The 22,583-nt window shown below is 43.3% G+C and overlaps 1 protein-coding gene across 2 annotated transcripts in view; it reads right to left on the bottom strand.

Moving 5' to 3' along the window:
• Positions 1 to 4,203: 4,203 nt before the first annotated feature.
• GUCY2F (guanylate cyclase 2F, retinal) overlaps positions 4,204 to 22,583 on the bottom strand; it is a 289,968-nt gene continuing 271,588 nt past the window's right edge. The window contains exon 18 of one of the 2 annotated variants that reach the window (XM_086966735.1): positions 4,204 to 4,643. In XM_086966735.1, the coding sequence (XP_086822861.1) occupies positions 4,532 to 4,643 (112 nt within the window). In that variant the 3' untranslated portion in view covers positions 4,204 to 4,531. The remainder of the gene's footprint in view (positions 4,644 to 22,583) is intronic. The other variant, XM_086966736.1, reaches the window with a different exon arrangement.

Here is a 22,583-nt window from a genome sequence, read left to right as displayed (position 1 = left end):
TCTACTCACTCTACTACTCACTCTCTACTACTCACTCTCTACTACTCCCTACTACGCACTCTCTACTACTCTCTCTCTCTACTACTCTCTACTACTCTCTACTATTCTCTCTCTCTTCTACACACTCTCTACTACTCACTCTCTACTACTCTTTACTACTCACTCGTTACTACTCTCAACTACTCACTTTCTACTGCTCTCTACTACTCACTCTACTACTTACTCTCTACTACTCTCTACTACTCACTCTCTACTACTCTCTACTACTCACTCTACTATTCACTCTACTACTCTCTACTGCTCACTCTCTGCTACTCTCTCTACTGCTCTCTACTACTCTCTACTACTCACTCTCTACTCTCTATTACTCACTCTCTACTCTCTACCTCTCTCTACTTCTCTCTACTTCTCTCTACTAGTCTCTACCTCTACCTCTCTACCTCTCTCTACACGCACACATATACACATATATATGCATATGCATTTATATATATGTATGTATATATATATATATATATATATATATATATACATACATATATAAACATATATAATCTGCATATCTATATAAATACAAATATAAATGCATGCACACATATACATATATTGCATACATATGCATGTTATTTACATGAAAATTTGAAAAACACTAATAAAAGCAAAGCTAAAAAGCCATTACATTACAAACAGAATGACTTTAACTTAAACGAGATCTATTGCAGTTTCAATGCTTGTTTACTTTGGTTCCATTAAGAAGGCATTCAGATGTGTCACACATTTGCCATAAATTCTGAATGTTAGCACTCTAGTTGTTCATTAGATCACTGTAGTAAAGTTACTGCTCACCAGGGAAGTCTGCTGCTGGTATTCAAAGTGCATGTTTCAGTCTACATGTCAGAATTTTTTTAATGAAATAGAAGAGGATTTGAGAAGTCAAAATGTGCCCTAATTTTTTTTTCTTCAACACTAATCATAATTTCTATGGCAAAATGAACCCCCTCATTTTGTTCCTTTGAAAATTAAATGTTTTAAGTGTTACCACTTTATTCCAATCAAGATGACTTCAGGTGTGCCATACTTTTGTCATAAGCGCTCTAGTTGTTCTTTAGAACACTTTGGGACATTCTGTCATTGGGCTATACTTGGGCTACATCTGGCGGGTATTTGTGCTACATTTGGGCTCTTTTGTCTCTGGTGGCCATCTTGGGAGACTTATTTGTTATGAAGCTTCCTAATTTCCTCATTTACTACAGTCTCCTCAATAGGAAATACTTTCAGTTTTCTACTTTGATTCCATCAAGAAGGCATTCAGATGTGACACACATTTGCCATAGATTCAGAACGTTAGCACGCTAGTTGCTTATTAGATCACTGTAGTAAAGCTACTTCTCACCAGGGAAGTCCGCTTCTGGTATTGAAAGTGCATGTTTCAGTCTTCATGTCAGAATTGTTTAATGAAATAGAAGAGAATTTGAGAAGTCACTCAAAATGTGCCCTAATTTTTCTTTCTGTAGCACTAATCATACTTTCTATGGCAAAATGAGCCCCCTCATTTTGTTCCTTTTCAAATTAAATGTTTTCAGGCTTACCACTTCATTCCAATCAAGATGGCTTCTGGTGTGCCATACTTTTGTCATAAGTAAGACTGCTAGCGCTCTAGTTGTTCTTTAAAACACTCTGGGACATTCTGTCATTGGCCTATACTTGGGCTACATCTGGGTGATATTTGGGCTACATTTGGGCTTTTTTGTCTCAGGTGGCCATCTTGGAGGACTGCATGTCAGAAGTCACTCAAAATGTGCCCTAATTTTTCTTTCTGCAGCACTAATCATACTTTCTATGGCAAAATATACCCCCACGTTTTGTTCCTTTTTAAATTAAATGTTTTAAGAGTTACCACTTTATTCCAATCAAGATGGCTTCAGGTGTGCGATACCTTTGTAATAAGTAGGACTGTTAGCGCTCTAGTTGTTCTTCATTCTCACATGACTTCATTCTCACATGACTGAGAAAGATAATGTGAATTTACAGAAAATATGCTTTCAGTTTAGCTTATAGATCCCCTTCCAAACCACTGTGGGAAAAGCATGAGATAATATTTTTCTTTCAAACATGATTCATGATATCCCAGCAGAAGGCTTTTTCACATGGTAAAATATCCTTAGAACACACCACAATTCCTAAAATGAGTATGGTACCATCAACAAATGATTTATAATGTAACTAAAGTCCTAAAACCTTCTATTAACTGCAATGTTTTTTAATGAGGTGCTATCATGTATATTGGTCCCAAGATGGCTGCCAACACTTCTTGGATGAAGTGCTAACAGCCAATCAGATCTCGCGATGAAATGTGTGGTTAGGCTCTGCCCAGATATATATATATATTTTTTCTTTTGATTTTCTCAGGAACTACTGGAGGGATTTACACCATTTAACCAAACGGGTGATCTGCGTACCAGACCCTACCATTTTCCCAAATTTGGTGTAATTCCGTTCAGCGGTTCGGGCTGTAGCCGTGTCTAATCGTCCTATGGAAATTAACATGGGGAAAGCACGTTTTGGGACCCCCTTTTTTCTTGGCCCCCGCTTTACGAATCTTCCCGAGACTTTCAGGGAAGGTGCGGAGCGGGCCATCTTCTTTGAGAAATTCGCAAAGATTCAACAACCGGCGCCAAAGTTATTCCCAATAGAATATTGCGGATTTCCTATGGAAACTAGGTCCTAACTATAACTACCTACTGGCGACCGCCAGTAGGTAATATGTATACATATCAATATATAAATACATATGTATGTATATATATATATATATATATATATATATATATATATATATATATATATATATATATATATATATATATATATATATATATATATATATATATATATATATATATAGGTATATGTATATACATATTTCAACAACGCCCATTCCCAATCCACAAACAGGCCCTTGCATGCTCGGGATCACAAGATGCTTACGTTTATTTAAGCAAGCTCTGGCGATGTGTTTCGACCGTCAAAGAGGCCTTTCTCACAGCAATACATATATACATAATTTAATTTATTTAATTTAACACAGCGGAAACACTACTAAAATCTAGTACAAATAAAAAAAGAAAATACATAATGATTAAACAATTATGACTTTATAAATTGAGCCAGGGATATTTATTGAATAAATACACTAGGAGAATTGGGTAAATAAAAACACTACTTCCTTGGTCCTTTCTGTTCTATCATGGAATACATTTACATTAATTTGGTCAAAATATAAAACTACAAATCTCCAGCATTATTACAGTTTAGAAAATTAGACAAAAAATGTCATCACAATAACAAATATTCACGGTAGATGAATTTAACAATAGATAAAGTGCTTCCATATGAATTTGTATTCTATCATGGAATACATCCATTTGTTAAAAATATTTAAAAAACTGCAATCTACAGCATTAATACAGTTTAAGAAATGAGCCATAAAATTTCGCCAGGCAATAACAAATATTCACAGTGAGTGGGTTTAACAATAAATGCTTCCTCATTGGTTTCTACTGTATATTTGTAAAACCAAACAAGTCTAATAAGTTTTATTTGTAAATGCGTCAAGCTGGGACAAAAAACACAGAACATGAACGTGTCCTGTATTTTGACTTATAAAAATGTCAGCCAAGACGTAGACTAATCCCGTCTCTCTTTAACCAATACATTTTCTCCTATAGGAATTTGACCAAATGTCAATTTTATAAATACCCTATGTACAGATGGGCAAATGTTAGCTTGCATATATAATTTGCATTACTCTGCATCTTACACAATTTAATTGCAATCTTTTAATCCGTAAACACACACGCACATATGGAGTGTATATATATATATATATATATATATATATATATATATATATATAGAGAGAGAGAGAGAGAGAGAGAGTATACATCTATATATATATATATATATATATATATATATACACATCTATATATATATATATATATATATATATATATATATATGTGTGTGTGTGTGTATATACACAAACATAACACATATGAAATCATGAAAAAGTAACTCATTCTATTTTCCGCATCTAATATAGGGAGACAAAATGCATTACTGACTGGAAAGGTAATCCCAATATACATTTTATCCTAGGGCGCAGCAGCAATGGTTTACTTGCATTATTACATCCTTCCATCCACACATTTGTGAATGTAAACATGCCTAAAAATAGTGTCTTTTATGTTTGTGTCTTTATCGTGGAAACAAAGAAACATCTTTCCTACTTATGGATCTCACATCCTAACCTTCGAGTACAACAGGACCCGCACGGCGGTTTGACAGCTGTGTGCAAGATTCAGAACTTCCTTGGGATGTAAAAAGAAGTGGTGCATTAACATGCTCATGTTTGGTTTGATCGGCAGTAATGCATATATCTTATTAAGGATGACCTCCCATAGGTGTCCTTCTTAACTGGTTCTGACTTGCTGTAATCCTGGTATTAGGGGCAGCGTGCGCCGGACGCTCAGCCACTGTCAGATTCCGTAGTTCTTGCGATTGTTATTTGACGCACCTGGGTGATTCGTCTCACGGCTGTCTTTAGCAACAGCTTCAAGTCTCTGAATACCACCTCTTCCCTGTGGAGAAACAGAAGAGACTCTAAGGCACTTCCTTTTATGCGGCTACACACGAAGTACAAGGTGCATCAACAATAATGTGGGTTGATCAGAGGTTGCATTATGATAAGTAGGTTTACTTAGTTATTAATGCATAAACAATACTGGACAATTGTGAGCAAGACTGTGTCTATAAAGGCAGGAGGCAGTGTGTTGGGTACTCATATCATAGGCTTGGATGTGCCCATAGGACCTTAACGTAGGATATCAGAGATGATTTGTGACGCGGAAGAGATGAGGTTACAAAGACGTTTGCAACCCATGAATTTCCTGGGATACCGTGCTCTGCCATGTGGACAGGTGTGCTTGTGTCGCAGAACATCCCAATGCCCCTTTACATGGGGCACTGGGACTGTTCTAGCTTTGCCTGCAGTTTGCATTTGGTCATTAACTTAGATAGCCCAGCTGTAAGAAATCTTCTAGGACCAAAGCTCCTCATGGTACAAGATAGCAGAAGTTGTTGATTACATACATTTAGACAACTGTGAGACACACTTGTGGGCTGATTCTGATGCGGGTTGGAAATGCTTCCCGACCGAATCGGGTAGGAAATGTTTTTCGACCCACTCAATTCGGGAGAGTCCGACCGACCAAGTACGATGCATCTGGATGCTTCCAGATACGATTTGGTTGGACTCCCATTGACTTCAATGGGAGCACATGTTCCTAACTGCATCATAATTGGGCACTGGGTCGCTCCCGATCCTATTTGGAAGGAGCAAATGCCATTAGGAGGCCTTCCTAACCGTATCAGAATCAGGCCCTGGGTGGGAATGCTTCCCAACCCGCATCAGAATCAGCCCCTAATCTGTAGCCTCCACTTTATGTTCATAACAAAAAGAAGCACACCCTTCTACACCTGAAACCTCTATGTGCTGGCCATAGTTTAGGAAAGTGCTTGGAATGTGTTCTGGTTCCTGGACTGCGGCATCAATCCGCGGCTTCAATTTACAGACTACTTCTTAAAGACCCATTCTATTAAACCCTACTAGACTATGTAACACACTGCGCCCAGGAGTCTGATGGTAACCCTGTGAAGGGTGCGCCTTCATCACATGCATTCTGTTTCAAAGAGAGGAACAGCAAGATGCAGTTCAAACATGTTCAAAACGAGGATTTAATTGCATTAAAGAATAGCTAACAAATGAATTATAAAACATGTAAGCAATTCAACGTCTCAGCTCTCGTTGCCTCTTCTTTCCCAAGCCCCAAGCTGCCACCATGATTTACAAAGGGGATGGTGTCCCATAGTGAATCAGCTACCACCCGAACTCATGGGTCCGTAATTGACCTATGATTTGTGACCAAGGGTGGCCATTCATTCCTCTTCAGTTCAGAAATAGGAGGGGTTGCCCCTTTCACACCCCTTGAGTTATAATTTAGAAAGTATAGCAAAGGCGTTTTACGAGTCAAAAAACATTTCAAACTCATAAAAGGGGTTTTCTACATTAAGAAAAGCCCTTCTGCACTTACAACCCGGGTTTTGTGATTGCAAAGTGGCTTTGTATATCTGGTCCCATGTGCCCCACATTCAATTATTGATCCACATTAAATTATTGGGGGACGATCAACTGACATCTTAGCTATGGCTACACCTGATTTCTTTTTAACTGTAGCCCTCATTACCTGACATTGAAATACATATCAATGTATGTCAAACATTGTACTCAGTTGTTTGAACATTTTACTTAGCAGGTTTTTTTAGATTTTTTTATTAGTTTTTAACACTTTAGATACAGTGAAGCATAATTTTTTTTATTCTTGAGTTACATGCATAGGTAGACAGAGACAGTTTAGGCACTTGATTGTACATTGGTGGTTACTATTTTTCTTAGCTGCCATTGAATATCATCACAGTCCCCCATGTTACAAAACATGTTGAGGCTATCTACGACTTTATTATGTGTCCTGGGATATGCCTGTAGGCCTGTAGCTTGCTCGTGGAGCTACGTCTACCCAAGGTACTTGTCGGAGTCATTATATTCTGACCGAGTAATTGAGCAACGTTCCCTGTCCCCTAATGACGTTATCTATGCTGCTGGCTGGTATCCTTAACTTAGAACCTGGGCGTTGAACTGGGGTTCTGGTTTGGGGTTAGCGGGGAGGGAGGGTGTGTGCAGACGGGAGGGGGTTGAGTAGGTCCTCTTTGTAGGTGTGTGTGTGGCTACTTGGCGGCTGGTGACTGTTGATGCGGGAAGTGGCTCGACTACTTCCCCCGTCTTATCCTGGAGCTATGCTTTTAAGGCGAGGACTGTGATAGGGCGTCTCTGATATGTGTGTGTTCCAACTCACTTCGTCTGTCATCCGGTCCAATTGGTGTGTCGGATGCGGTCAGGGCATGGGGTGCCTTGGCTGGCTCTGCTCGTATGGTTTGCTGGCTGAAACATTTTACTTAGCAGTTATGTGCATTACTTAACTAGAGAGACTTTCATTACTTCCCTAAAAAATATTGTATAGTTTGACGGTTGAAGATAACAATTATTCATGTAAATTTAATAAAGCGCCCAAATCTTTATCCTTTAGCACAACTTAGAACTTTGGCAATTGTTGAGGCCATGCTGTATTGATGATAATTGTTTTGTATTTTTTTCATTAAATTGTCAATATTTGCTTTGAATGCAATATTCAACGCCTAGAGCAAAATTAGCAAATTTTCCTGTCCTCAAATATTTGGGCATATTTCTATGGCTGCCGTGTGGTGTTAAAGGGGAAGCATCAAAATATGGCTACTTCCAGGAAGCATGGACGTATGGGGAAGGTACAATGGTTATACTGTCAGCAGCAGAAGGGCTTAAATAGCAGCAGGGGATAGGGGAAAAAGCAAGCAGTAAGGTGGCGGTAACAATCAGGAAGCAAAGAGGGAAGGATTGCATGTAAGGAGCATCAAAAGGGACAGAAAGATTACGAATGTGTAGACCGTGAGCACCACAACACAGCCGTACACACTGCAACAGCATGTATAGCTTTCTTGAGTGGTGACACAATCCTTGACGCAGAGGTAACCAAATCTGAATGAGAGAGAACCATTTACTGAAAGGACTCAGTTGGCGGGATATCAGCTGCCTTTGTGATAAATGGAGGCCATGGAAGTATTTGGGCAATTAAGGACCAGTTTGGTAGAATTAGGAAGTAGGACTGGAGCTAACAAAAATTTTCTGGATAAGTATATTTTCACATAATTGCGCGAAGATTACACAGGGCACGACTGAACTAGACTGACTGTCTGGATGGACATACGAAAAGATTCAAATGACCTTTACACGTGGAAGTACTCAACCATGGCTGTGTAACAGCGGCCCACTGGCAATGCATGAAAATAACTGGAAAATTTCAAAGTTCATGAATAGGGGGCCCGATTCACAGACTGAACTTAAGACTAAATCCTAAACTTACTACTATTTGGTATTCACAGAATGGCCTGGAGGCGGAGCTTGCGGCTTGGAGGCGGAGCTTCCGGCTCGGAGGTGGGGATTTAGCCATGGATGAAATCTCCACCTCTGGGCCACAAGCTCCGCCTCCGGGCCGGAAGCTCCGCCTCCGTGCTGTAAGCCCCGTCCCCAAGCCGGAAGCTCCACCTCCGTGCTGGAAACTCCGCCTCCGGGACGGAATTTCCAGCCCGAGTGCGGAGGTAAAGTTAGTAGTCTTAAATCTATTCTGTGAATACCGAAAGTAGTAAATTCATTCTGTGAATCCCGAAAGTAGTAAGTTCACTCTGTGAATCCCGAAAGAACTAAGTGCATTCTGTGAATGCCAAATAGTAGTAAGTTTAGGATTTAGTCTTAAGTTCATTCTGTGAATCGGGCCCAGGGTGACGATATAAATGGGCTTTAGATTTTGTTTCTTATTTTTTCTCCTCAAATAAAAAAAGATTGTATTTTTTGTTTGTGGATACCCTCCTCTCTTCAACCCTGAAAAGTAAGGCGTGTTGGAATGAATTTTTTGCATCCGATTTGTAAATTCACACTAGCATTTCTGTAGGTGCTCTAATTAGGTTTGAACAAGCGTTAAGAAGGGCCACAGAGTTACTTGTGAGCGTTCCCCTCAAATTCCAGTGTCTAGATTCTCCGTCAAGTCAAGTCAGAGAATTTATATAGCGCACTACATACCCATAGGGTCTCAAGGCGCTTGAGGAGGGGTGGGGAATTACTTGTCAAATATCCACGTTTTAAGTTGCTTTCTGAATGCTAGGTGGTTCTGGGTAAGTCGAAGGTAAGTGGGAAGTGAGTTCCAGGTTTTAGCTGCCAGGTAGGAGAAGGATCTACCTCCCATGGTGGTTTTGTTGATGCAAGGTACAGTGGCAAGGGCTTGGTTGGATGATCGTAGCTGGCGGGAGGGGGTGTAGAAGGACAGTCGTGTGTTGAGGCATTCTGGTCCGATTTCGTAGAGTGCTTTGTGTGCGTGGGTTAGGAGCCGGAAAGTGATCCTCTTATTGACGGGAAGCCAGTGGAGGTTTTTCAGGTGACCAGAGATGTGGTCTTTACGCGGGATGTCTAATATGAGCCTGGCTGAGGCGTTTTGGATCCGTTGGAGTTTTTTCTGGAGTTTAGCGGTAGTACCGGCGTAGAGGGTATTTCCATAGTCCAGTCGGCTCGTGACCAGAGCGTGGGTGACCGTTTTCCTAGTTTCGGTGGGGATCCAACGAAATTTTTTTTGAGCATGCGAAGAATGTTGAAGCAGGATGAGGAGACGGCGTTGACTTGTCTGTTCATTGAAAGTGAGGAATCCAGGATGACGCCCAGGTTACGAGCGTGGTCTGTCGGGATGGGTGCTTTTCCAAGGGCTTCTGGCCATCAAGAGTCGTCCCATGCGGAGGGGGAGGTACCTAAGATGAGGACTTCTGTTTTATCCGAGTTCAGTTTCAGACGGCTGTGTTTCATCCATTTGGCTACTTCTTTCATTCCTTCGTGTAGGTTAGTTTTGGCGGTGCTAGGGTCATTGGTGAGTGATAGGATCAGTTGAGTGTCATCCGCGTAGGAGATAATGTTGAGGTTGTGTTGGCGGGCGATGGCCGCAAGGGGGCTCATGTATGCGTTGAAAAGGGTGGGGCTGAGTGAGGATCCTTGTGGTACGCCGCAGATGACTTCAGTGGCCTCTGACTTGAATGGTGGAAGGCGGACTCTCTGGGTTCTTCCGGTGAGGAACGAGGTGATCCATTCTAGTGCTTTTCCTTGGATTCCGATGTTTCTGAGGTGCTGTAGAAGGGTGCTATGACAGACTGTGTCAAAGGCTGCGGAGAGGTCGAGGAGGATGAGGGCGACTGTGTCTCCATTGTCCAATAGAGTTCGAATGTCGTCTGTTGCTGCGATTAGGGCGGTCTCAGTGCTGTGTTTTGCTCGGAAGCCGGACTGTGAGGAGTCGAGGGATTTGTTGGCTACGAGGAAGGCGGCGAGCTGGTTGTTGACAGCTTTCTCAATGACTTTGGCCGGGAATGGAAGGAGCGAGATGGGGCGGTAATTTTATCAAAAACCCAAGACTATTGTAGCATACATAGGGCCTGATTCACAAAACAAAATATGTTTGTAACCCCATAGTCAGAACACAAAATGGAGTCATTTATGTCTAATAATTATCCACCAAAGAATTTCTGTCAGGCATGAATGGCCTTCCTACTGCGAATTGTACATTCTGGGGGGTTCTCACTGACACAGTTTCTAGTGGCCTACGTAAATGTAATGTAAATGTATTGGCATTTATATAGCGCACTACTTACCCGTAGGGTCCCAAGGCGCTTCGACCGCTGCGAAACCCTTCCTGGCTTCCCTGAGAGATGGTCCCTTAATGGGTATCTCCAGGGTGAGACCAGGCATCCCCGGCGGTCTGGTGGGGCCGTTAGTGAAGATGAGGCAAGCTAATGCCCAGAGTTGCCGAGTGTGATCGCTGATCAGAGTGGGCACCGAGGCGAGAGAATTATCGAGTCTGCTGACCCTGGTCCAGAAACCTGCCGCGCCGGGAATCGAACCCTGGTCCCGGGCTGTCCTCTGCTCTCGGGTCTGCCGCCTCTAACCAGTGAGCCACACTCCTATGGGAAGGGAATTCTCAAAGGGGAACAATGTTTCCCCCGTGGAGATGTAAAAAAGTAAAATGTAAAAAAGTGCATTACCACATCAGTCTGCCTTTCCCAATGAGAAGTTATACCCTGCGTATAACTCTGCTTTAGAGAAATAAGGAAGTCACATGACATTACCAGCCATATGTCAGCAATGCTGCAACCAGAGCCGCGAATTCCTAAGTCATGCGTTTACACGTAGGAGTACAAATGCATCACTTTCACTTGTCGATCAGCCCCAACATATATTTATTTTAATGAGATAGTGGAAAGTAGAATGTAAAATTACATCCATTTCACGTCAAATAAGGCTTGTTTAGGAAGAAGTGCGACTAATCCCCTGAAAACAATTGGGAATAGGGATTGTTGAACATATTTAATGGACCTAGTATTTGAAATGATACAGACTGTGTACTGTGGCCACAAGTTCTTGGAATTTGGACTTTACAAAGGGAAAGCTGAACTTTCCTCTCAACAGTTGGGCACCTCAGTTTCTGCAAATGTTTAGTAAGAACGCATGTTAAAAGCGAGAAAGCAAGAATCGAAGAGGGGGGTAGGAAGAATAGACGTAAGAAGAAAAAAAGTAAGTGAACGAAGAAAATGGCAAAATAAAAGAGAAATACAATTGAGATCAATAGAAATTGAATGAGAAAAGAGCATGGAATGAAGGAAAAAATCAATGAAGCGGAAGGGTGGAGGAAGAATGGAAAAAATAAGAAAGAAAACAGGGAAAAAGAACAAAGGAAGAAAGCTAAACAAGAGGAAATATAAGTAAAAGAGTAAATGTGGAAGAATCGAAAACGAAAGAGGGAAAGCAAGAAATAACAAAATTAAGAAAGATGAAAAAGATAAACTGAAATAAGGAAAGTAGAGGAGTAGGGCAAATCCAGGAAGAAAAGAGTACGAAAGGAAGGAAATGTTTGTTACTAGTTTGCCAAAATTACTTAGTTGGAATTAAAACAACTGACCAATAGATGGCACTATTGCCTTACGTTGCTTCAACTAAAATCCGTTCTGCCTAATCGGGAACAGATTGATACTAGTTAAAGGGGTTGACTCAGAATTTACACGCTGCCAATCTAAACTCTGGGTTCTGTATTACATAACAGGAAGTGAAACTGATTATTTCCATACCTGTATGAATGCCTGAAATAACCTTGCTGTGACTGTGCTGGCGTGTTTTACTATAAGTCATGATGCAACACACATATCCTTACTAAGGTGGACAGTCGTTTTGTATTTGAATGAAGGTTAAATATGGTAGGTTGTAGGTTTTGGAATGGGGAGTGCTGAACGTTAGTGTAAAAACTGAAGTACCCTGGTTGTAGTTCATCACCAGATGATGGCAAGTCTCCCTGGATGTGTGTTCAGTAAAATGTCCGAGGCCCTTAATGCCTGACTAAACTGAAACCGAGAAGAGAAATAGGGCAAGATCTTAACCAAGGAACAGACTTCCATGAACCTAGAATAGCTCCCAGAAGTCCTGATAAACAGGGACAGGAAGTTCCAGTGTGCGGAAACCAAGAAAGAGAAAGCCCTGCCACCACCCTTATGTTTTCACCAGAAAGAAGAGACCCTAGAAGTGTTGTGCTGCCCTGAGCATAGTGTCCTGCCATAAGATTGTTGTCCAATGGGAATCAGGACCCTGATGGCAGATGGCCTCCATTAGGACACAAGCTGTTCAGCAGCAGTGGCGGCCGACACAAACAAGAAGTGGTGAGGCAAGGGAAGATGGGTGCATGGGGAGGATTACTAATTTAAAAAAAGAGTTACCTGAAGCTGCCGGCTGCCTCACTCCTAGTGCCCTGGTGTTCTTCCTGGTCCCAGCAGACACTGGGACAACACCAGTGACTCCCTGAGCAATCCCCTGTGCTGTTTTCATGCAATGAGAGCAGCTCAGGGATTGGCCTGAGCAGGCTGGTTTAACGCTCAGGGAGTGGAGTATGTGCTGTATAACACAGCTGGGTTGGAGAAACCTAACTGCGTATGTCTGTTTGGCCGACCTAAGTCAGCCAAACAAACAGACACTCCACTCCTTCCTCCAATGGCCTGGCCCCGCCCCTTCCTACACACTCTGGCTCAGCCAGCAGGTGGAAAATAAAACCATGAGAGAACGTCATTTTATTTTTCAGCTGCTGGCTCTGAGCCCGTGGGGTGACGCTTCTCCGCCATTGTGGAGGAGCCGCTGCTGTTCAGCGGAGCCAAACTCCCGAATACGTGAAAAGACAGATTAATAAATCAGATGAGTAAAATCTGCATTTGAATCAAATCTGGATCTGTAGGAGTCATGGACGTCAATTCACCAAAATGCCAGGGATATCGAATGTGACACACATGCCATTTGACCTTTATTTTCAGTCACATACATGCTTACACCTAGACACACATTCGCACATGCATGCATGCATGCTCTCTCACATCAACACACTCCCATCTGCAAGCATGCACACCACCTACATTTATAAAGCATTTTATTTTACTTACCCTAGCTGCTAGGTAAGGTCATTTTCTAGCTAATTGTACTCAATGTTTATAACATTGATAGCGAATAATGTAGTGCTATTCACTATTGGTGTGATGACAAATTGAGTGAAAACAAGGGGAGCGGAGCCCCAACCGATGTCCAGAAGGACGAGCTACCGTTGTGTTGCAGGTACTGATTTTGCCACTTCTGAGGCCAGCGGACACATAGGCAGTGCCAGGGAATACAAGGGGCAAGCAAGAGGTCGCAGCTGTGACTCATGGTGACCCCTAAATGACGTCATGCTGTGTCAAGACCAGGTGCAGGCAATTGGCATCCCTATCGTGGCTTAAGTTCCTCCCTGTCATGCAGATCAGGGGCACAGCACAAAAAGATGGCCCCTGCAGAATTTGATAGGGGTCTCCCGATACTTCCATTCTGCAGCCCTACATGCAAATGCCTCTGGATCCCAGATACCTGCTTGCTACTTTCGGAGGAACACCATCCCCAACCCTCCAAGTTTGTGTCAACTACAATTCTGATGTGAATTTCAGGTTGAAGTATTTTATGGCTGTTTTGCTAAGTAGGTCTTACTTGAAGTTCTCTAAGAAATTTTGCTCTTGTTCATTTATCTACTGTCAGTTTTTTTTTGTCTTGGTTAGTTGTCAGAGTGGGTCAGTGAGAGTTGCTAAATTGAGGATTAATCTCCCGCAATAGGCAACCATTCTCAGAAATCTCATCACTTCTGAAGCAGCATGTTGAGCCTTGCCTTCTCTACTTTCTGTTGCTTTTGGGGGGCCTACCTTATTGGAGAAAAGGTATCCATAGAAGTTAATTTTCTTTGTTAGCACAAAACACTTTTGGCGGTGTAGAGTTAGTCCGCAGTCTGATATCTGCTGAAAGGTGTCCTTTAGCGTTTGGCGGTGTTCAGGGTGTGTCTTGGCATGAATAAGGAAATCATCACTGTCTTTCAGAACACCCACTAAGCCTGAGAAAACTTCACTTTGTTGGGATTGAGGTTCTCTAGTTGGCAATGGCTTGCACCCTTTCCAAGTAGGGATCCTTCCTTCTAGTCAGGGTAAGGGAGTTACACACTTTGATAACCCCTGCTCATCCCCTTCTTAGCTTGTCATGAGCAGACAAGCTAATTTCAGAAGCAATGTGTAAAGTATTTATGCATATCACACACAGTAACACAGTGAAAGCACCACAAACGCACACCACACCAGTTTAGACAAATAAAGTAACTTTATCTAAACCAAACAAGACCAAAACGAAAAAAATCCAACATAAGCTCAAAATATGACTTTTTAAAGGTTTCAAGCAATTCTGTTTATAGAAATCTATGGATGTATGATATTTACACAGAGTACCTCAAATGCATCAAAATCCATGAGGCAAAACAACCGCAGAGGAGGGAAGCGTCAAAAAACACAGCAATACATCAGTTCCTGAGTCCTTGTGGAGGCGATGCGACAGCTCTGCTGCACAAAATGGTGTAGGGAATACGGACTTTAGGGGGAATTGATGCGTGTATTTCCTAAACGATTCAGGTATGCGGGTGTTGCGTCGGAAAAACCTGCCATAGAGGTGTGTTGCGTGAGAAAATTCAGGCGCTTCAGGTGCTGCGTTGATTTCTGTAGCCGCTGACCGTTGATGTGTCGATTCTTTTAGTGGGGCCTGCGAGTCATGTGCGATGGTTTCTCTGGCTGTGGGCAGGCGCTGCGTCAATTTCTTCAGCCGCACAGGGCAGTGCATGGGGAATTTCTCCTGCACTGCAGTGCTGCGTCGGAAAATGTATCCTCAAGAAGAGTGAATCATCGATTTTGTAGATTTCTTTAGTTCTTCACAGTTTTCTGTAGCAAACACAACCACCAGGGGCCCAGAACTGAAATAAACATCTCGAGGCATGTCAGAACTCCCAGGAGTGAAGTTCAAGAACGTTGTAGGTGAAGTCTTTGTGTCCCTGAAACTTCAGCAGAGGAAGAAAGCACAAACAAGCCTTTGGAGATTCTTCTCAAGCAGGTTTCACAGCAAAGTCCAGTCTATGTCCTCTCCTTGTTAGAAGCAGCAACTGCAGGCCAACCCAGCAAAGTAACACACAGCAAAGGGGCAGTACTCCTCCTTACAGATCTTCAGCTCTTCTTCCTTGGCAGAAGTTTCTCTTGATTCAAGAAGTAATCTAAAGTTCTCGGGTTTTAGGTTGAATACTTATACCCCTTTTTCCCTTTCAAGTCTTTGTTCAGAAACTCTGTCTTGCTCAGTAAAACCAGTTTTGTCCATCCTGATCCAGCAACTTTACAGGAGGTGGAGACAGCATTGTGTAGGGCAGCCACAGCCTACTCAGGTGCTAGTGACAACTCCTCCCACCACAAGCAGGCAGAGGCACACAGGATGGTTAAACAAGAAAATGCCCACTTTCGAAAGTGGCATTTTCAAACACACATTTTAAAAACTACCTTTACTAAAAGGCGTGTTATTAAATTCTGAGTTGAGAGAGCCTAAACTCCAAATCTCTAGCTGTTCCCAATTGAAAGTTATGCTCATAAAATGTAACAATTCAGAAAAGGGGGTGGTGATGAACAGAGTGTCTGAATTAAGCAGACCACTCTTACCCAGTCCAAAGATCAGGGCTTGATCCATCACTGTTATTTAGCTCACTGCACCATCCCGGCTCAGAACCTGGCTATATGCAAATCAGTCTGTCCCTGGCCCAGTGCATCATGGGAACAGGGCAGACTAAACTACCAAGCCAATTCTTCACCAGAAAGGAGACAAGCTACCAGGGACCGGTTTCTGGCATTTCAGCCGTCGTCGGCCCGGCTTGCTTGAATCCTGATGGTGCAGTGAGCAAGGGACTCATGTCTGAGTATACCCTGCCACACCTATAGTGGCCAAAAACGATTCAGAAAAGGGGGTGGTGATGAACAGAGTGTCCAAATTAAGCAGACCACTCTTACCCAGTCCAAAGATCAGGGCTTGATCCATCACCGTTATTTAGCTCACTGCACCATCCCAGCTCAGAACCTGGCTATATGCAAATCAGTCTGTCCCTGGCCCAGTGCATCATGGGAACAGGGCAGACTAAACTACCAAGCCAATTCTTCACCAGTAAGGAGACAAGCTACCGGGGACCGGTTTCTGGCATTTCAGCCGTCGTCGGCCCGGCTTGCTTGAATCCTGATGGTGCAGTGAGCAAGAGACTCATGTCTGAGTATACCCTGCCACACCTATAGTGGCCAAAAACGATTCAGAAAAGGGGGTGGTGATGAACAGAGTGTCTGAATTAAGCAGACCACTCTTACCCAGTCCAAAGATCAGGGCTTGATCCATCACGGTTATTTAGCTCACTGCACCATCCCAGCTCAGAACCTGGCTATATGCAAATCAGTCTGTCCCTGGCCCAGTGCATCATGGGAAAAGGGCAGACTAAACTACCAAGCCAATTCTTCACCAGAAAGGAGACAAGCTACCGGGGACCGGTTTCTGGCATTTCAGCCATCGTCGGCCCGGCTTGCTTGAATCCTGATGGTGCAGTGAGCAAGGGACTCATGTCTGAGTATACCCTGCCACACCTATAGTGGCCAAAAACGATTCAGAAAAGGGGGTGTTGATGAACAGAGTGTCTGAATTAAGCAGACCACTCTTACCCAGTCCCCAGTCCCCGGAAGCTTGTTTCCTTCCCAGTGTAAGAATTGGCTTGGTAGTTTGGTTTGCCCTGTTTCCATCATGCACTGGGACAGGAACAGACTAATTTGCATATAGCCAGGTTCTGAACTGGGATGGTGCAGTGAGCTAAAAAACGGTGTTGGATCTAGCCCTGATCTCTTGACTGGGTGAGAGTATTCTGCTTAATTCAGAAACTCTGTCCATCACCACCCCTTGTTGTTAAATATTTTGTCCACCCTAAGCGTGGAAGGGTATACTCAGATGTGAGTCCCTTGCTCATTGCACCATCAGGATTCAAGCAAGCTGGGCCGACGATGGCTGAAATGCCAGAAACCGGTCCCCGGAAGCTTGTTTCCTTCCCAGTGTAAGAATTGGCTTGGTAGTTTGGTTTGCCCTGTTCCCATCATGCACTGGGACAGGAACAGACTAATTTGCATATAGCCAGGTTCTGAACTGGGATGGTGCAGTGAGCTAAAAAACGGTGTTGGATCTAGCCCTGATCTCTTGACTGGGTGAGAGTATTCTGCTTAATTCAGAAACTCTGTCCATCACCACCCCTTGTTGTTAAATATTTTGTCCACCCTAAGCGTGGAAGGGTATACTCAGATGTGAGTCCCTTGCTCATTGCACCATCAGGATTCAAGCAAGCTGGGCCGACGACGGCTGAAATGCCAGAAACCGGTCCCCGGAAGCTTGTTTCCTTCCCAGTGTAAGAATTGGCTTGGTAGTTTGGTTTGCCCTGTTCCCATCATGCACTGGGACAGGAACAGACTAATTTGCATATAGCCAGGTTCTGAACTGGGATGGTGCAGTGAGCTAAAAAATGGTGTTGGATCTAGCCCTGATCTCTTGACTGGGTGAGAGTATTCTGCTTAATTCAGAAACTCTGTCCATCAACACCCCTTGTTGTTAAATATTGTGTCCACCCTAAGCGTGGAAGGGTATACTCAGATGAGAGTCCCTTGCTCATTGCACCATTCAGGATTCAAGCAAGCTGGGCCGACGACGGCTGAAATGCCAGAAACCGGTCCCCGGAAGCTTGTTTCCTTCCCAGTATAAGAATTGGCTTGGTAGTTTGGTTTGCCCTGTTCCCATCATGCACTGGGACAGGAACAGACTAATTTGCATATAGCCAGGTTCTGAACTGGGATGGTGCAGTGAGCTAAAAAACGGTGTTGGATCTAGCCCTGATCTCTTGACTGGGTGAGAGTATTCTGCTTAATTCAGAAACTCTGTCCATCACCACCCCTTGTTGTTAAATATTTTGTCCACCCTAAGCGTGGAAGGGTATACTCAGATGTGAGTCCCTTGCTCATTGCACCATCAGGATTCAAGCAAGCTGGGCCGACGACGGCTGAAATGCCAGAAACCGGTCCCGGAAGCTTGTTTCCTTCCCAGTGTAAGAATTGGCTAGGTAGTTTGGTTTGCCCTGTTCCCATCATGCACTGGGACAGGAACAGACTAATTTGCATATAGCCAGGTTCTGAACTGGGATGGTGCAGTGAGCTAAAAAACGGTGTTGGATCTAGCCCTGATCTCTTGACTGGGTGAGAGTATTCTGCTTAATTCAGAAACTCTGTCCATCACCACCCCTTGTTGTTAAACATTTTGTCCAACCTAAGCGTGGAAGGGTATACTCAGATGTGAGTCCCTTGCTCATTGCACCATCAGGATTCAAGCAAGCTGGGCCGACGACGGCTGAAATGCCAGAAACCGGTCCCCGGAAGCTTGTTTCCTTCCCAGTGTAAGAATTGGCTTGGTAGTTTGGTTTGCCCTGTTCCCATCATGCACTGGGACAGGAACAGACTAATTTGCATATAGCCAGGTTCTGAACTGGGATGGTGCAGTGAGCTAAAAAAACGGTGTTGAATCTAGCCCTGATCTCTTGACTGGGTGAGAGTATTCTGCTTAATTCAGAAACTCTGTCCATCACCACTCCTTGTTGTTAAATAAAATGTTACAAGGCAGCTCCTATAATAGCCTATGGGAGAGCCAGCCCTTGCAATAGAGAAAAACGACATTCAGACACTCTCGTTCTTTGATGAAATCATGTAGTATTTCTTCAACACCTGTTGAGCAGACCTAGTGCACAAAGGCTATGGGTTTTGAGGGAATCTGCCGTCTGGCAGTTGATCAGTGTGCCACTTCCTGTCATTCTGTTGTAGAATTGTGACGCCATTGTTCCTATACAATGAGTTGAGGGGAATCGTATTTGTTGCTGCCATGTGCATATATGCCCCTGCTTTTCACAGCCTCCTCCTCAGTTCTTGAATTCCACAAGAAACTGAAGTCTTGACTCTTCACCTTGTCCCAATATTGGCTCAGCCCTTAAAGCTTCTGCTTCAGGGCCAGGATACCCTTCATAGTGAATTGTGTGCTATACAAATACACATAACATATATATGTTCTGGTTTTCCTAGTTCTGGTTGGTGTAGTTTTGGGAATTGTGAAATTTTGATGTTGATATTCATAGAGACCCCAGTGTCAAAATAAGTGCTTTCACTTAATGTCCTTTAACTAACATATGTCAGGTTGGTCTCACTGCTTTGTTGTTTTGAGCATGTTTTGTGAATGAGATCACTTCACCATCCTGATCTACACACTCACAGAAACACATGCTGGGGTGCAGCTGTGGTGCCTGGACTGGTTCAGAGAGCCGATGGCTGGAATACTTCTATTCATCAGTACTGCTGGCTATTGGACGGACCTTCTGGACATGGCTGGAAGGCCTTAGCGTCTTCTTTATAGAGAGTCCCAGCGACCTGGTACATGTATCATGCAGGTTTCCTGCGATTGTAGAGGCCAATGGTGTTTCCACCACTCTCGTTTCAGCTTTCCATTGCCGGAGTTCATTATACACCTTGCTAGATGTCCTAAAGAGGCATCCTTGTCGCCTGTGTAAAGCAGTGTGAGGTTCTGGTCTCAAAGGGTCAAGTGCGAAATGCTGCGAGTTCAGTGATGGACAATTTCACCATTAATAATAATAATAATAATATTCCACATTTGTAAAGCGCGAACACTCACCCGTAAGGGTCTCTAGGCTCTGGGGGCCGTCGGGAAGATTAAGCAAGCTATTGCCCAGAGTCACATGGTGCTGGGCTAACCTGCCGCCAGGGATCGAACCGTGATCCCCAGATTCCAGCATCAGTCGCCCAGGCCGCGGCGCCACACCTCTCCTCTTAGTAACTACTCAGACTGCTGCACATGCTCTGACCATGGTAAACATTTGCAATGGTCTTCCAGTGGTGAAATGAAACTTGAGGGGGACCCCCTGTAAAGTTCACAGAGGGGGCCCTCCATGCTCCGGACCAAGTCAGGCACTTTAAGACCAAGGGACCAACCGGCCGGGCACAGTGCCAGAGTGGGCCCCGGTAGCTCGGGCCCCCCTGCATCGTGGGGGCTGCTGGGCTTATTGTTACGCCACTGCAATGGACCCAAGCTGCAAGGCTCTCTTTAACCCCTTCGATGCTCATGACGGAACGGTTCCGTCATGAGGCACAGTGGAGCTGTGCTGATGACGAAACCGTTCCGTCATGACCACACCCATTATAATTGTTCCTCAGCACCGAAGGGGAATATGTGCAGCAGCAATGAGGTTAAGACACACATGAGGACAGAGAGGTGCTTAGACCCCAACCACTCGAAAAGTGCTGCAGACTGCATTCAGGAAGTTCATTTCAGATGCAGGCCATAGATTTTGCACGTCCCTAGGTATCCAAGTAGTGGTCGAAGTGCATTAAAAAAAGTATGGAACTGTGATGCTGTGCACGAGGGGGCGGGATGAGTGAGAGTGGGAGCGTGGTCAAAGATGTTGCTAAAAGAACAAAATATTCTGTAGCTTTTTTAGATCTTTCACCTTCAGGTAACTCCATATAAAACAGAAGCACACGTTAGATGAAAATTAAAAGCAGGTTATGTTAACCAATGGGACAAGCACTAGTTTACATTATGAAACCTCTATTAGTTAATGCACTGCACCAGAGAGCCACAGAGCGGAATCCTGGCTGGTGCAGTGAAGAATAGTGACCTGTATAAGTTTAGTGCTACAAGGTCCCAGTCTGTGACAGAAAGCACTGTGAACATGTAAGTCTTAATTCTAAACTTGCATTACACATAGTTTAATATAGGCTGCTACAAAAAGCTCAAAAAGGTTTAAGATAAAAAAGTGTTTCCAAAATATGTATTTTTGCAAACTGTATGTAATGCAATTTATTTTTTATACTTAGCTTTTAAAAGGCACCCTCTTCACAGCTTAGCTGGTAGCTCCCTTACAATATTCATCAAAAGGAATACATGAGTGTCATCAGGAAGTTTCAAGTGATTCCATCAATTAAATACTGGATTCCAAGCACCTTTTACATTTGCAGATTGACCAGTTGCACACATGTACATGTCTTTCGGGCAAGCAGACACCCCGGCAAGAAGTCTTGTTTACCTGTCTGCCCTCCCTTGGTTTCAATGTCCCAGCATGGTTATCTTTTCACAAAAAGTAGAGGAACTGTCTCTCTAAAATTAAAAAAAGTGTAGGCATGACTTGCCCCTCAGATTCCCCCCCTCCACTCCCCCACTTCGACTATTGTGTCCAAGCCAAAAAAGTGGTGCTATGCTGAGTGACGGCACACTGGGGCAAGTAGTCTTCTTCCTCTTTGAGATGTGAAAGTCATTCTGAGGCAGGAGTATTTAAAGAGTTTAAGTCTGAAATATTGTGATATTGTGCAAAGGCACTGTTCAATTACAAAATGTCACCTTTATTTTTGATGAAATGGGTTTTGACTGAAGTCCCAGATGCATTTACAGAGAAAATATCCACTCTGGCATGAACAAGCCTGCGTTGAGTGAGCAGAGCTTATTCATTACTCAGGTCGCCGCCTCTACTACAACTATGTCCTAATGCTACCTCCTAAAACAAGCATTGGCAATGCCAATAGGTCTGACTTTAAAGGAATGTTGTAAAATAATGTGAAGCATTACAGGGAAATAGCATGGGAATGGATATGTGTTTGTGTCTAGGCACAGAAATGAAGACTAATAATGTATGTCAAAGGTAAGGTGACAGTTGCACTGTCAAACCAAACCTAAAAATCCATGTAGGTCAATGACTGCCCTCCTTCCATCTGCGCTGCTGCCAGAGAAAAAAACACTATATATCTAGGTATCTAAGACAATTTAATAGCATTCCAATGTCATGTGTCTTCCCCTGAAAGTTTAAATAAACAAATTATCACAGTTGTATGGAGGGCAGCACTTTTTTTGCGGAAGCACACAAGTTTGGCCCAATCATTACATATACTCCTGGCTCCTAACGTGAGTAGAGCGAAAGCCCCTCTCGAGTGACCTTCTTTTTTTTTTCTTTCAACAAGTTTTATTAGCAAATCTTCATATACACATACAGTACAGTGATAGCATTGCCTCGCGGGGTCCGTAGGGGTTACAACGGGCTTGGCGGGAAGGGCAGCCATGCTCTGCAACTCTTGGAAACGCTTTGGTCTCGAGCATGTATAGAAATAACTGGGCAGACTGCACCTGCTGTACAGAGTAAACAAAGCAATAAGAGGTCTCATGGCTTTCAAGGTCATTAGCAGCTGAGAGAGGCCAAATGGTCCACTTAGAGCATTGTTTTCTATAATTAAGATTCATCTCTCCCAAAAAACATGATTTGAGTTTATCCACCCTGAGATGAAAATAAGGTAATGTAATTCCTTTTGTGTGTCTTGAATTAACAGAA

This window comes from Lissotriton vulgaris, chromosome 4_1 (genome assembly GCF_964263255.1).
Source record: "Lissotriton vulgaris chromosome 4_1, aLisVul1.2, whole genome shotgun sequence".
Taxonomy (NCBI): Eukaryota; Metazoa; Chordata; class Amphibia; order Caudata; family Salamandridae; genus Lissotriton; species Lissotriton vulgaris.
Note: the sequence above shows the minus strand (reverse complement) of the source record. Positions and strands in the feature narration are given on the sequence as shown.